Source organism: Apostichopus japonicus, chromosome 7, assembly GCF_037975245.1.
Source record: "Apostichopus japonicus isolate 1M-3 chromosome 7, ASM3797524v1, whole genome shotgun sequence".
Taxonomy (NCBI): domain Eukaryota; kingdom Metazoa; phylum Echinodermata; class Holothuroidea; order Aspidochirotida; family Stichopodidae; genus Apostichopus; species Apostichopus japonicus.
The window spans coordinates 18,189,168-18,204,702 of NC_092567.1; the positions used below are offsets into that span (position 1 = coordinate 18,189,168).

Consider the following 15,535-nt stretch of genomic DNA (forward strand, 5'->3'; position numbering starts at 1 on the left):
CATCGACAACAGTGATCATACTGTTAAGTTTACTCTTTAAGCCCTGTTCCTGCACCCCCCCCCCCCCCCCCCCCATCCGCAACAGGTGTTTTGTCATTGTGGCAGTTATAGTGCTACAAAGTAAAATTGCTGATGGCTCATTTACACAACTGGTGGACTTGCAAGGGCCTTGCAAATCCAAACGGGTTTCAGTACAGCGGTACATGTAAACCGACCCTGATGTAGACTGAACATGTACAGATGTTTGATATTGATAGAATTTACATCGTGTCTCTCATCATGTATGGCCATCCTGTGGCACTAGATGTCTCTTAAAATCTTTCACATAGATTGGAAAATTTTCTCCTGGATTCTCGTTCTGGGCGTCTGGGAAATTGTGTAAGCTTTGATTTTTTTACAATCTGATACACAGACAAAGGGCAAATATAACAATAACTTTATGTATGTCCAAGTTGAATCTTTAAACAATACCTTCAATTTATTACAAACCATCAACCAATTAACGTTATAATTCTTAGATTAAATATCAGGATTTCAACATACCAGGAACCTGAATTGCCTAGTCAGGGTTCACCTTCCACATGTCGACCACGTGTCAATAAAGTTGAGACTCAGTCCACTGAAATGAGTCAAAATTTCATAAATTGGGGGTCCGACGTCTCACAGGTCTTTTTGTGTCCCCTTTAACTGAAAATTTGAAAAATTACGTGATTTTTTTTTATTTTATTTTTTTAGTCTCCACTATTTCAAAGGAACCATTTTCTTGATTTCTTGGGCTGCATAAATTCTCTATATAATATAGATAAATTATCCAAACTTGTTGCTCAAAGTTGCTGTATCTAGTCGTACCCGACTCGTAAATTCATCTCCTTACCCAACCGTATGTAACTTTTAACAGCTGGAAAAAATATTTAACAAAGTAAAAAGAAAATAAACAACAGCTGGGTATATATGAGTTCAAACCATAGAAATTTGACATAGGATGAAAAACTTCAATTTGAATTAGAAAGTAAGTAAGTAAAAAAAAAAACTTTGTTCATTAGTAGAACCCTGTGATGAAAAATTCAGCCTAAAGTATTCTCAATTTAGACTGTCTGAGATGATTATTTGGATCCAGTCCTCTCTTAATATTTCATTTATTACGTATCACAAAAACAAAGAGGAATCAAATTTTACATGTCAAAATAAAATGGGACGTTTGCGTCTCACTTATCTTCACACCTATAATTCCAACTGGCATCCCACACACAGTAAACCATACGCTAAAACCAATTAAATAACGTACACCCCATCAACATACAAGAAATAGGAGTATAAATGTTATCTTCGTAACACACAGCTGAAATTGTTCGCTCTTTCCGACTAAGTTCTGCCAGTACTCTCCTTTTAACTTACTAAACACACACACACTATGCAAAATATGAAAAGACATAGGATCCTTATATTTTTACTTGTGATTTTCTAATCGTGAAAAAATCACAAACGAAAATAATTCCTCCTTGAGGCCTATGAACCCCCGCTTCTCACATCCCGATTTATTTTTTGGAGTGTGTTTTTAGGAATGGTGGGTTTGGACTGTGTGGATGTGTGGAAGCTTCCAAGTGTCGAGTTGCGACTTGATGGTACACAAGGTTTTTAAAGAGATCACATGTCCAAACATCATCATTCTCAACCGTAAAATACAGATACGTTTTGGGGCTTGCTTCTACTACTTTTATAGCTATAACCGGTGGCCAGAAGTTATTATCAAATCTATCTAGCACACAATGACAACTTATAAAACCAAACTTACACCACCAAGCCACCTATTCTTTTGACACATACCTATTTAACCAGTAATTGCAATACACAAATTATACACAATTGTGCAATATATACACATATATACAATATATATATATATATTATATATATACACATATATATATATATATACATATAAATATATATATACAATATATATATAATATACACATATGTGCAATACACAAAAAAATTACAATATTCTACCACAATGATCATTTGCACGGACCCATCCAAACTAATGTTATGATTAATGTTTAATTACACTGTTATTAATGAGATAATATATCATTCATGTTTGTTAGAGTACAAAACCTGCACCACTGAAACAATTGTAAACCAAAAGTAATAAATATATATTCTATTTATATGTGAAAACAAAAGTAAGAACTCATGTTGAACGTAAGGAAAAGGATTTCTGTTTTTGGTATCTCTGGGGCAGGGGCGAAGGAAAGGGGTTGAGCCAATTAAAAGGGGAGATAATGTTAGTGGAGTGAAGGGTGAGGAGGATGGTTAAAATCCGTGGGTAATGTCGTAAACGCCTTTTCTCATGATTCTCGAGCTCCTTTGTTACTATAGAGCAATCCAACTTTGAGAAATGGAAGAAAATATTCTCCACCTCAGGTAGGAACATGCATACAAATTATTTCCTCTCAGGGAAAGCCTCCAATTTTTTCAACTATTGTGTTTACCGATCTATGGTCCATGGTTTCAAACGAGTTAACATAAACACAGCATGAAGAAGTGACGTGACGACATTCAAAATTTTGCAACAAATTTGGCTGATCTTTTCTAAACATATTGCTGAGAATAATTTTTTACCATAAAATGATCCAGTTATTGGAAAAATGGGAATGGAAAAGAAAAATTGGTGGGGGGGGGGTGGAGGGATTGGGAGGTGGCTGTGGTCAGGACAAAGCACCTTTTTGTGTTTGTTTACCTATCTCTTGTTAATATGTAAAACAGCTCATCGCAGCTGCGAAGCAATTGACGATCTGTTTTTGCACCAAATCGATGTTAATTAGCAAAATAGTTACCTACATCCTGACCTACTGAATTGCACTTATATATGCGTTGTCATCAGTGCAAGTCAATAATTACAAAACACCTGAAAATTTCAATCAATTTAAAACATCTAGGGGTGGGTGAATATCTATCATTGGTTGACATCTACATGTTGTTTTGAAATATATTACGTAGGGTTTGTGGAACAGGGACGAACTTGCTTTCATTTTTACAAAAGTTTATTTTTAACAGACATAACAAACTTGTTATTAGGTTAGATGGCAGAAACATACGTACAGTGTTACTAACACTCTATACTGTCCTCTCCAATCATGCTTCAAAGCACTCGTACTGACAGTATTAAAAGTTCCTACCCTATGTCTATTCTGATAGACTTGAAACAGGATAATTCATACTGCTTGCTCACACTGTCAGTATGAGTCAATTGAAGCGTGACAAGAAAGGTGGTAAATAACAGGAGTGAACATTTTTTTTTATCCACACATTGTTTTGAAATATATTACCTAAGTTTCGTGGAACGGGGACGAAACCAAACACAAAGAAAATTCGCTTTCATTCTTACATCAAGTTTTGTGTTTAACAGACATAACCAACTTGTTATGAGGTTAGCTGGCAGAAAAATACGCACAATGCGATGTGAAATATTAATATAACATGCATCATGTCAATAGGAAAAGCTGCAGCAGATTCAAACTCTCCTGCAGCAAGGCTGAACCAATATCAAACAATCGAGAACATCTCTGCAAACCAGCGATGCCTATCTTGTGAACCTGCACAGCACAAAATATATTACAATCTTCCACAGACTGGCTGGCGGGAAGCTGCAGCCCCCTCAGCATCCTATTTCGGACACGGTACCCTAAAGAAGTTTTTTGCACAAATACCTTCTAGCGGACATTCCTAGATTACGAGTAAATTATCTTTTAAAGGGGTTATTCAAATTTCTTCCTGAGGTATTGTTTAAACACTGCCGGTAATATAGACAACACGGCCAGAATTGCCAGAACGATGACGGAGGTCCACGAAACCGCGTCGCCGGTGTGGGTCAGCTGGTAAAGAGTGGTACCGGCCTGGATTGCCACAAAAGACGGAGGCGCCACACCTACATAATATGAAAGGTAAGTAGGACATTTGGCTAGCGGAACATATATATTATATCTATATATATATATATATCTATATATATATATATATATATATATAATTGAAATTGTAGTGAGTTGGCAAATCGAGAACAGTGGAAAAACTTCCAGCCTCCACCGGGAATCGAACCCTCCCGCTTTATGCGAACACCCTAATCACTAGGCTATGGACGCTGATTGTATGTCCAGAGGTTCAAAACCGGTAAGGAAGGTCGTAATTCCACTGTAGGCATTTGTCACCAGTATCGAACAATACTAGTTCTGTTTTCCTTGCATGATAAGATCCTTATTTGGTGACAATAATCTTGGTCTGCTTAAAATATCAGAAAAAGTTCCACTTTTTGTTACATAGTATATTCATTTTGTTTTTGTTGTTTTCCCGGTGAAGTCTCGACTACATCATTCTAATACAACTTCCATGAAACCATACTTGAGTATCACCTCTAAAGTGATGTTACAGCTGTTTAAGCTCTTCTGCAGATATATGCAAACGTCGCGATAATTTAGGAGTCGCTGGGGGTCATGGGTCATGTAATGTTGACAACAAAAACCAAAAAAGGTTCTAAAATATTAAAGAGAGAAAAACATATTCTTACCCAGGAATGTTCCCAAGAAAAACGGCCACAGTGGTACCTGGAGTACCGGGGAGGTGATGTTGATGAACCAATTGGGAAGGAACGGAGTTATCCGTAAAAAGATGATGTAATTTAAGAGGTGTTCCCGATGCCGAGCAATCTGAACAGTGGATAAAAAAGTAAAAGGTTTAACCTTTGGAAAAATAGAGCCCATGTTTCCATTTATGAGCTGTTAGATTATTTAGAGCTTAACATTTAAATTGATGAAACCTCCTCACATACGACTGGAGTGCATTTCCTCCTTCTGAGACTTCACGATAGATATTAAAACAGTGTTGTTGAAACCAACACAATTGTCAATGTGCAGTTTGTTGATCACAACCAACAGCGGCAAGAATAAAAAAAAAAGTGTTTTCTTAGAAAACACTTTCAGTCGCTCCATTTCTGACTACTCCTGACATGTAAAACTTGCATACTTTGAAAATTCAAAGTCTATATATTAAAAAAAATATATATATGAATTTAAATGTAAAAAATTTAAATTTAATAAAATAAAAATAATGAATTAAAAAAAAATGTTTTTTCTTCCTCACCCCCAATCCCCTCCCCTCCCTCCTTACCGATCCCACCACATACCCCAACTTCTCCCCTTACTATTATCTACTACAAAGAAGGTTGAACCATAGAATATGTTCTTAAGTTGACGTGGTTAATGCCCGGGCCAGTCTTTGAATTCGAAGGCAAATGACACTTAATGCTGCTTCAAAAGACATGTTGTTGGTTTATGACTGATGCCGTGTAAATGTCGTCTTCGAGTCTCGACAAATGAACGAAAAACCTGAATGCTATTTTAACCGGTGCGTAGATACAGGTTCTTGTCAGATGGGGTCAATATGCTATATAACCGGTGCATACAAACATGTCCTTGTCAGATGCGGTCAATATGCTATATAACCGGTGCATAGTAACATGTCCTTGTCAGATGCGGTCAATATGCTATATAACCGGTGCATAGACACATGTCCTTGTCAGATGCGGTCAATATGCTATATAACCGGTGTGCAGAAACAAGGCCTTGTCAGCTGGGTCACTATGCTATATAACCGGGGCACAGTAACATGTCCTTGTCAGATGCGGTCAATATGCTATATAACCGGTGCATAGACACATGTCCTTGTCAGATGCGGTCAATATGCTATATAACCGGTGCATAGTAACATGTCCTTGTCAGATGCGGTCAACATGCTATATAACCGGTGCATAGTAACATGTCTTTGTCAGATGCTGTCAATATGCTACATAACCGGTGCATAGAAACATGTCCTTGTCACATGCTGTCAATATGCTATATAACCGGTGCATAGACACATGTCCTTGTCAGATGCGGTCAATATGCTATATAACCGGTGCATAGACACATGTCCTTGTCAGATGCGGTCAATATGCTATATAACCGGTGCATAGTAACATGTCCTTGTCAGATGCGGTCAACATGCTATATAACCGGTGCATAGTAACATGTCCTTGTCAGATGCTGTCAATATGCTACATAACCGGTGCATAGAAACAAGTCCTTGTCACATGCTGTCAATATGCTATATAACCGGTGCATAGACACGTCCTTGTCAGATGCGGTCAATATGCTATATAACCGGTGCATAGTAACATGTCCTTGTCAGATGCAGTCAATATGCTATATAACCGGTGCATAGTAACATGTCCTAGTCAGATGCGGTCAATATGCTATATAACCGGTGCGTAGAAACATGTCCTAGTCAGATGCGGTCAATATGCTATATAACCGGTGCGTAGACACATGTCCTTGTCAGATGCTGTCAATATGCTATATAACCGGTGCAGGCTTATATAAAGATACTCGTAGCTTTGTACTGTTGTATGACTTTGAAACAAGTGAAAGGAGGAGGGAGAAACTGACAGGGAAACGTTAGACGATGGAAAAGAGCGAATGAAATTAACCCCTTCTCTGCCACTTTCTGGGTTATATTGATTGACTGAGGTTTGACCCCCCTCACCCCCCCCCCCCCCCCTGGTAAGCTCAGTTAGTAGAGCGCTGGTCTTGTAACCCTGAGGAAACTGGTTCCAATCCCTTTCTAACCATGAATTTTGTTTGCTCTGTTTCGTTCATTTTGAGATGGGTTGGTCTTGTGTTGTTTCTCAGTCATTGCAGTACCTCTCCATACACAGCTTAGTATGTGCCTTGTATATGAACGTCACATGTTATCACCCCCAGACATCGATAAAATTCACTTACAGCACCGGACCATTTTTCTACCCTCTCGGGGATGTACTTCTTAACCAGCTTGACCCCGACAAGGTGTGACAGAAGATAACAATTAGAAGCGCCGGCGGCGGAACACTGAAACCAGACAGACAAAGTAATCAATTGTTGTTATAGCAAGTAAAATCTCCCACAGTGCATTATTCACCAAAAAAAAAAAGTTTAATTCATCAATTCAAATCGATAACATATTTATATACTACTCAAATTTTTTAAGGACAACTCTTCTAGATTATTCCCTTGAATGAAGACAAAAAAAAAATAATTAAACGGTTGAATCCATTCTTGAAAATGGTTACACGCACTGTGACACATTCACAATTTTCAACTTCTCCCAACAATGTTTGAAAGAAAAGTTGGTGAGGCAACAGGGATTGGTTTGAGAATCTAGGATTGGAAATTGACCAAACTTGACAAAGAAGATGCTAATAAATAAATCAGCCCACAGAGGCCTTGTACAATATGAATAATATACTCTGTGCTAGTATATTTATCTCTGTACAGGAGGTGGGTGACATTATATATAAGATATAAAATATAATATGATATAAGAATCTTTATTGACCATAAAATGAATTGGCAATCACTCCATCTCAGTAAACAGATTATAAAACAGTCATAAATACATCGAAAAAACATAAAAATCTCATTACTAAAACAAAAAAATTAAGACAACGTCCATGTTCTGACACATAAAATTGGCCTATTTCCTACAGAATTCATTGGCAAGATTGAGAATATGCCCTTGGCAAAAAATAACGCCTGTTGTCTCTCATTTCGGCATCTCATGACAATGGGTCTGCCCGCCGTTCGATTGCTGTAATCTACACGACGCCCCAGAGGATGTTGGGATGATATGATTAACTTACATTGCAGGCACACCGCAATGCTGCCTGAAATCCTCATTGAGAATGTTCTGATGATGACAGACGATGTTACACTTATCTCTACAGCAAACAATATTCCACACTATCAGTTAAAAAAGGCAAAGACCCAAAAAAAACACACATCTCGAGAAACATCTTCTCCCTAACCCTAGATATGGTTGATTGACTGTAACCAAGAAACCAACTATGAAAAGTTTAAACTGAATGCTTCCCTCACTTCAGGAAGTGAATCACAATAGGATCTGTGACATAATAAATAATCGCAGGTGATCTTCAAAGACGATACATTCCTCCTTAATCTTCTTGTTAATTAATTAAATGATGTTGATTAATTGATGTGGGTCCAATACCGAAAGACCTTTCAAGTTAACTCCGTGTAGGATAGAATCGAATATAGACAGTCCTGATACGGATGATATTATTACGCATACTCACTAAACAGACGAGGAATAACGCCAACGGAAAACGAAATAAGAACCCTGAGAGGATGCTAAGTGATATAGAACCAGGAATGGCAAACGTTTGTAGACTGAGGATCAAAAGGTTAAGGAAAATGAAATACAACAATTGACACACTGTATTTAATAGCCTGCATTAAAGAAATCACTGGGACCTAGATTTTATTCCAGGTCAAATGTTAATGTTCTTTCTTCGTTGCTATTATTACCCTTTCATTGTGACCTTGCTGGCCTGGTCTGTGAGATTTATACTGGTGAAGAATAAAGTACATCTTCAATTAAATAAGTGTTTGTCCATTTAATTGTTTGTGTGTTTTTGTATTATTGCTGGCTAAAGTCGTAAGTGTTCATTAAACTTACTCGTATCTGCAACGGAAGACAAAATTCACGTTATATAAAAATAAACTACATAAACTGAGACCTATTGCTGCTATAAACAGCTATATGAAAATCGAATATAATTATTATTATTACATATGCAAACTGCACTGATAGACACTGTAGTTGGAGGTGCTTAAATGTCAACATTTTAATATCTTTGTTGGAGTGCTAGTTTAATATCTACAGCCTACATGAATATCCACAATTGAGCTTTAACTTATAGTACAGACTAGACTGCCAAAAAGGTTCTACAATGGAATAATGACAGTATATTCATCCTACCTACCTTCCTTCTCTGAAACATGATTTAGTTTGTTCACAAACCTTTTTGGTAAAAACAAGATATTATTTCAATAAATTTCTCAATGGGTAAAACACCGTATGCTAATCGCCTAATTGAGCAAAACCACCTACAAGTTGAAGAGACAAGCAAAATACCAAACTATAGTAAAATAAATATAACAGATTTTTCCTGTACTTTCATTCCTACTGTATACTTTACAAGTTTTATGAATGAGGTGTAAATCGTCTTCATATTTAAAGCCAACCGACCACAGAAGACATTTTACTTTTTTAAATCAAAGGATACAAGATATAGGTACAAAAGAATCCTGCCATGACCTGGTAGTAATATTTATCGTTATAACGTGAAAGAACTTTTCCTAAGGCCTTGGCATCGTCCAAGTCTCTCGGAAGTTTGATGTGCTGTTTTTCATCTCTGCAAGAAGGGTAAACAAGAAAGAAAGAATAAAATACATTAGATAAACTGTCAGAAAAATGACGGGACTAAATGCTGTTTTTGTGGTTAAACGAATTACGTACAAGACAGCAATGCGAAATCTCAATACTACCGAGCTGTTCTTGTCAAATTTGATGAGCAGTGTATCACTCTATAGGACCAGGAATTACTGTAGCCGAATTTAAATCTTTGTACTGACTTTAATATATAATCTGGTGGAACATTTATCCTTCAACGAAGGAAAAGCAGAAGACATCTTTTTTATTTTGTCCATCAAGATCACCATCATGGAACAACAGAATTAGGCATAACTTCAAAGGTAAAACAAATCAAAATATCATAAACATGTTACATTAAATTTGTTGAAGATCGACTTTTCCATACTGGACATATAAGGAGCTTAAAGGAGACGCAAGCCCCCAACCACCATCAGGACAGAGACCTGTGTGAAGAACAACTCCTCCACACAGCCTAAGAAAAATCTTGCTCCAGTTGGAAATATACAGTAGTTCTAGTTTAAACGTTGTATACTGGGAGCTGTCATTTCATAAAGTAGTAACGTCATAGTGCCACTAGTACCCCTAAGCCCTTTACTTTTTCTTTGCTCTTTGTTTCAATATTTTTCAAGGTAAGCTGTTTTAAACAGTATTGACACTTAAATTGAATGCCTTCATTAGGTTAATTCCAGACTGAGCTCTTGAATATCTTAGATCTCAAAAAATTTGCAGAATGATGGAAGCTACAATCTGATGTATAATATACAGTATCATATATCTAGATAATATATCATATAGCCAAGTGGGGTAAAAAAAAAACAATTTACCTTAAGTTTGCTCTAAAAATTGATGAGTAAGAGGTATTGTTTCGGTTCCAATGTTCAAGTGTGTGGAGTGGGATTCTCTTAAAGAGAATCTAACAAAAATAACTTTTTTGTAAATGGAAAGTGTCGTTTTTTGCGAAAAATGTTGTTTTTTTTTACCCCCAAAATTTGCTTAATTCGGGGTAAAAAAAACAATGCCGGGGTAAAAAATAACAATGCTAGAAAACAGCTATTTCTTCATGAATGTATCTTAAAATCATGTTTACATATAATTACATCTAAGTATGAGCTACTACCTTGACATGAAAAAGGAAAAAAATTGTGAAATTGTCTTTAATTCGAAATTATGAATGGCTCGTGTCATATGTCATGCTCAGCCATATTCATACTGTACAGTGTGTATATGATGCTACACAAATGTGGTGTAATATAGTAGAAACATTAGAGTTGAGCCAATTTCAGTTACTTCTGCCCAATTATTTAACATTTTTGACACATGACAGACATGAAGCTATTTGCCTAACGTCTAAAATCAACATTATAGAAAAATTTATCCATTCGGCAAAATAGGGAGTACATTGGAGCCGGAAAGTACTTGTTTTTTTTTACCCCATTCGCATCATTTTTTGGGGGTAAAAAAAAAACAAGGCCCCCCATGAAGCGTGAATGAAGTTGGAGTAATTCTACCATGGGGGAGTGTAATATCACTAACTGCTATGCTGTAAATGCTGAAATAATCTCCACATCATATAAGCTGGGTATGCAGGAGAAAGTTTTGGATATGTGATACAAACTTCAAATTTTGCTAGTTTAGCATTCACTTGATTCGATGAAGAGATGGTTGGCAGCGAAGTGACATAGAGTTCCAGAAATTATATAATAATAAGCTAGACATATAAGACTATCACCCAAAATAAATTATAACTTTGGCTAAATATTCCCCTTCTATAAAAAGGGGTTGTTTTTTCTTACCCCAACTACCCCCTTGTTTTTTTCTACCCCAACTGACTATACATAATATAAATATTCATATAATGTATAATATATCTAGATAATATATACATCATATATATAATATAATACATATATAATATATGTATACTATAATCAATCATATATCTAGATAATAAATCATATACATATATATATATAATATAATACATAAATATAATATATGTATAATAAATCTAGATTTAAACTAAGCATTAAAAACAGGTATATATCTTACTCTTCTAACTCTGGAAAACTGTAATATACAAAGAGCATGACACACAAAGCTGATAGAAAAATGACTGCCACATAGATGAGGGACTTTGTCGTCTCTCCCGATTTGGTGGTGGCAGAGTCTGATGATGCTGATTGCACTTCCCCTGAACATAAAAGCGAGACCAGAATCTCAAAATCAAATTAATGTGGCTCACATGTCAAAAATATAAATAGGAGTGAACATTGTCGTGGCAGGAGGTAATGTTACATGTGAGATATGAAGGGGGTGGGGGAGGGGTAAGGGGATACTAACACAGAGCCAGCATAGCCACACATAAACTCTCTTTGGACTTAAAAGATAACAAAAAAAAACTGTCTATCTGATTCATGCTCCACAGCCATAGAGCCAATGTACAATGGCCAAGAAACTCCTTTTCAGAGATTGTTTCAATCAATATTACTGCATCATATTCTTGTGTTTAACTGCTCATTAAGTACAGGCACACGGCCATTGGAGCCTGACAGGAAATTTCCTGCATACAGTATTTCATAAGAAAATTCAATATTTATGCACAGCTTACTGCAATTAAATCTTGCTCATGCTCCACCAAAACAGAGCTGACATAGCCCCAAAAGAAATCCTTTCAGAATTTTCAAGAAACACTGACCCACTTAGAAATTCTGATATTTATACACCACATGAACCACAGCCATGGAACCCAACAAAGCCACACAGGAAAAGTCTTCTGATTAAAACCTTTTCTTCAATAGGTACAGTACTCATGTAGCCTACTAAATTCTTGTGTGTATAAATTGTGCATCCATTGACACTGTAACTGGCTATGACCCAGAGACCGTTACAGGGTATTCTGCAGTGAATCCTAAGAATGATCTGACCCACATATTTAATTACTTTTTGAATATATGCTGGTCTGCATCAGTGATAGGGTTTTGCCTGGGAGTTGCTTTCAAGTTTTAACCTTCTACAACATGATAAAAAAAATATAATAGTAATATTATAAGTAAATGTAATGAATACCTGGCAAAAGCTTACTAGATACTAGAAAATGAAGGAAATGCCTGATGCCATTTGAAATATATCCCTGCATAAATGGAAAACTTTCAATCCTGTGGCCTTAGTCTTGTGCAGACCCCCAAAAATAACATCTTTATTCTTAGGCCTTTGCAGTTGCAATATTATAGGTCGACTAGAGAGGAAAGTTTAAACAATATTGAAACATAATAATCAATACGTTGCATATGTTGGGATTGGCTTAATTTTACTTGTGCCTCTGCTTTGGGTACACAATTTGTTGCATTTAACTTTTACAGTAACAGGCCTTGATGTGTTGTAAACGACGGATTGGCATAACGATGTCTATATGGAAGGACTAGTTCCACGACAGTACGAATTCCTTACGCATAGTTGGCCACAGGTAACTGTCGCTTCCACAACGTTGTAGCCTAGGCTATACATTACGGAAAACTATTGTTAGACACAAAAAGATGTCACTGTACCTTTAGAGTTGCTCTCCGATTGTACAGTGGACCCATCTTCTTCTTTATATTCTTTCGATCTACTGCGTAAATTATACTTTGGTCGATTCTCAATAACATCACCCATTTTGTCAACGAATTTAGAACACAACAAAAGACGACTGAGTATCAGATGATCACGAATGACGTCATACACTAGGAAGCTATGGTCTACTATATAACTTGATGGTGTGATGTATATATGACGCATACAGTGGGCAACTTGAAAGGATTACAGACTGTTTTGATGTGTCATAGTCCAAGTAAACGTACTTTAGATAATAAAATGTTTATAGTTTCCTATCTGGGGATGTGACATAAAAGTCAGTGTGTTAAGGTTTGCATATATCTTAAAGCATTTTTCATTTGCTCAGTCCTTCAAGTGAAGGGGTCAAATGTTAGGAAAGTAATAATAATAATAATATAAGAATTTGTATAGCGCTTTTATCCAGTTAAAAAAAAAAAAACTGTTCAGAAGCGCACTAATAAGGTATCTACTAGTATATTATAACAAATTCAAAATTTATAATATGAAGTAGAAACACCCCCCGATTTCAAGGTGATACAAAAATTTAAAAGGTAGCTAATAGCTCTTCTTTCTCTTTCTATGGGTTGGGAGAATTAACCTAGACCCCTCCTCCTTCTGCAAAAGATGTCAGCTTTCATATCTTGCCTCTTTATATAAATGTGAATCTACCCCTGATGGTGAATTATACACTCAAGAAAAGAATTAGATACATCAATATTTGCTTGCAGTAGTATGTTTATTAATTTGAAGTTATGGAATATATATGTATTCTGTTTTTAATAATAGTTATAATGCATATGAAAGAGTTGTGAGTAATACAGTATCAATTTTAAACATGCAAAATGATCCATCTTACATGTTTGATAAGAAATAATACCTTTAGAAATATTAGAAAACAGTCTTTGCTGTGACAGTGCAAGAAACCAATGGCAGGGGGAGAAAAAAAGGGTGTGGTGGGGGGGGGGCGGATAACTGACATGGCCCATCTTCCATCGTCAGTTAAGAGACTTTCTCCCCTTTCAACTGGGGAAGAGCTTGACCACTGCTTCTGGTGTACACCCTTCATTTCAGGCACACCAAATGTATTTATTAATTTGACAGGGCTAGAATTGACACAATTTTTAGCCACTTGCTAAACAAAATACCAGTGCATAAAGCATCTAATGGTCAATTGGCATTAAACTACCACACAGAAATTTTGAAATATCAAGGCAGCATAGAGTAATGGATATATATAAAACTGGAAAGTTGTTCTTATAGCGTAGTCACAAACACAGGGTAACTTGGTAGGGTTTAATTCAATTTACGCACCCTTATAAGAATGGAAGACGTCTTAACTCTATATAAAACAGGAAGACAGTTTCTACATTTGAATACTGATAAAAACACTAATCTGAAGACAGTAAAATGTATCCTTTCCTCTTTGAGAGATGAAAGAGAGATAGAGGTGGAGAGAGGAGGTGGAGAGAGAGGAAGGGTGCCTAGAGGAAAGAATTTCAGACACAGTCTGTGTAGTTATAGCTTCATTTAATCTTATTGTCTCTTGTGACTAATATTATATATAATATTTGCTTTTTTATATAGCGCTTTTTACCAGCAATAGGTCTCAAAGTGCTTTACAGACGTTATATTACCCCTGGTCAATGATAACCTGTCCCAGAGACAATCCCTCCAGTTGGCGGCAGTTATAATATACTGTGCTCAATGAAAAGTTACCTCACAGGTACCCATTTAACCCCTGGGTGGAGAGAGGCAATTGAGATAAAGCATCTTGCCCAAGGACACAACGTAATGAACTAGGCAGGAATCGAACCAGCAATCCATGGATCACGAATCCGACGCCTTAGCCAATTGGCCACCACGCTCTCATCAAAGGGATCAATCATTGGTGCTAAATATGTTACATTTACAAGGAAGACAGATATATCCCAGTCCTTAGTTGTTGGCGATCCCTATACATAGCCATTTCTTTTGCTGGAGGAGCCAATCAGAAGCCTAGTTAGAGACACCGGGCTTGTAATCCAGAGGTCACTGGTTCGAATCCCATTTCTAGTCATCAATTTCTTTGCTCTTTACCAGTTTACGGGGAAGACGGACATATTCCACTCTACTTGAAGAAAACTCTACGACCATATCTTTAACCGTAACTCTTTACTGAAAGGTTGTTCGTCACGGTTGTTCGTCACGGTTGCTTGAAATTTAGACTTATCGTTGCCAGGTTAAGCTGTCTTGCTTAATAACTCGCGGATATTGATCACACTAGATGGTCTCTGATGATTTCATCACAGAAAAATATTCTTAAATAGCTTTGCTCTTCTTTTTTTTAATAATGTTCATTTTTATTTATCATTGAAAATATGATGAAACCAGGATTGTTTTGCTTAGCTTGCAATGACATAATCTGATATATAAAAAAAAAGTATTTTCTATAAAACCACAAGAATATTTCTTTCACAGAATAGTCCAATTGCAAACGCTGTGTATAATTTAAATTAAAATACTGTTTGCTGGGGGTGCTGGTTAGCTTACTGAATGGCCCATCTGGGATTTGAAGTATACAGTTAGGACTGTTAGGTCAATTATCTGGAAAACATTTTTTTGAATATTAAAAGCATTACAGCTAAGATAACAGTGT

General features: G+C 36.4%; 1 protein-coding gene across 1 annotated transcript; it reads right to left on the reverse strand.

The window, feature by feature from the left end:
• Nucleotides 1-446: 446 nt before the first annotated feature.
• Nucleotides 447-13,032, reverse strand: LOC139969581 (transmembrane protein 41B-like). Its single transcript, XM_071974681.1, has 7 exons — nt 12,855-13,032; nt 11,359-11,500; nt 9,161-9,289; nt 8,168-8,261; nt 6,819-6,923; nt 4,568-4,706; nt 447-3,931 (listed from the first exon to the last, which is right to left on the reverse strand). The coding sequence occupies exons 1-7, from the start codon at nt 12,958-12,960 to the stop codon at nt 3,762-3,764; spliced, it is 885 nt and encodes a 294-aa protein (XP_071830782.1). The 5' UTR covers nt 12,961-13,032; the 3' UTR covers nt 447-3,761.
• Nucleotides 13,033-15,535: the final 2,503 nt, after the last annotated feature.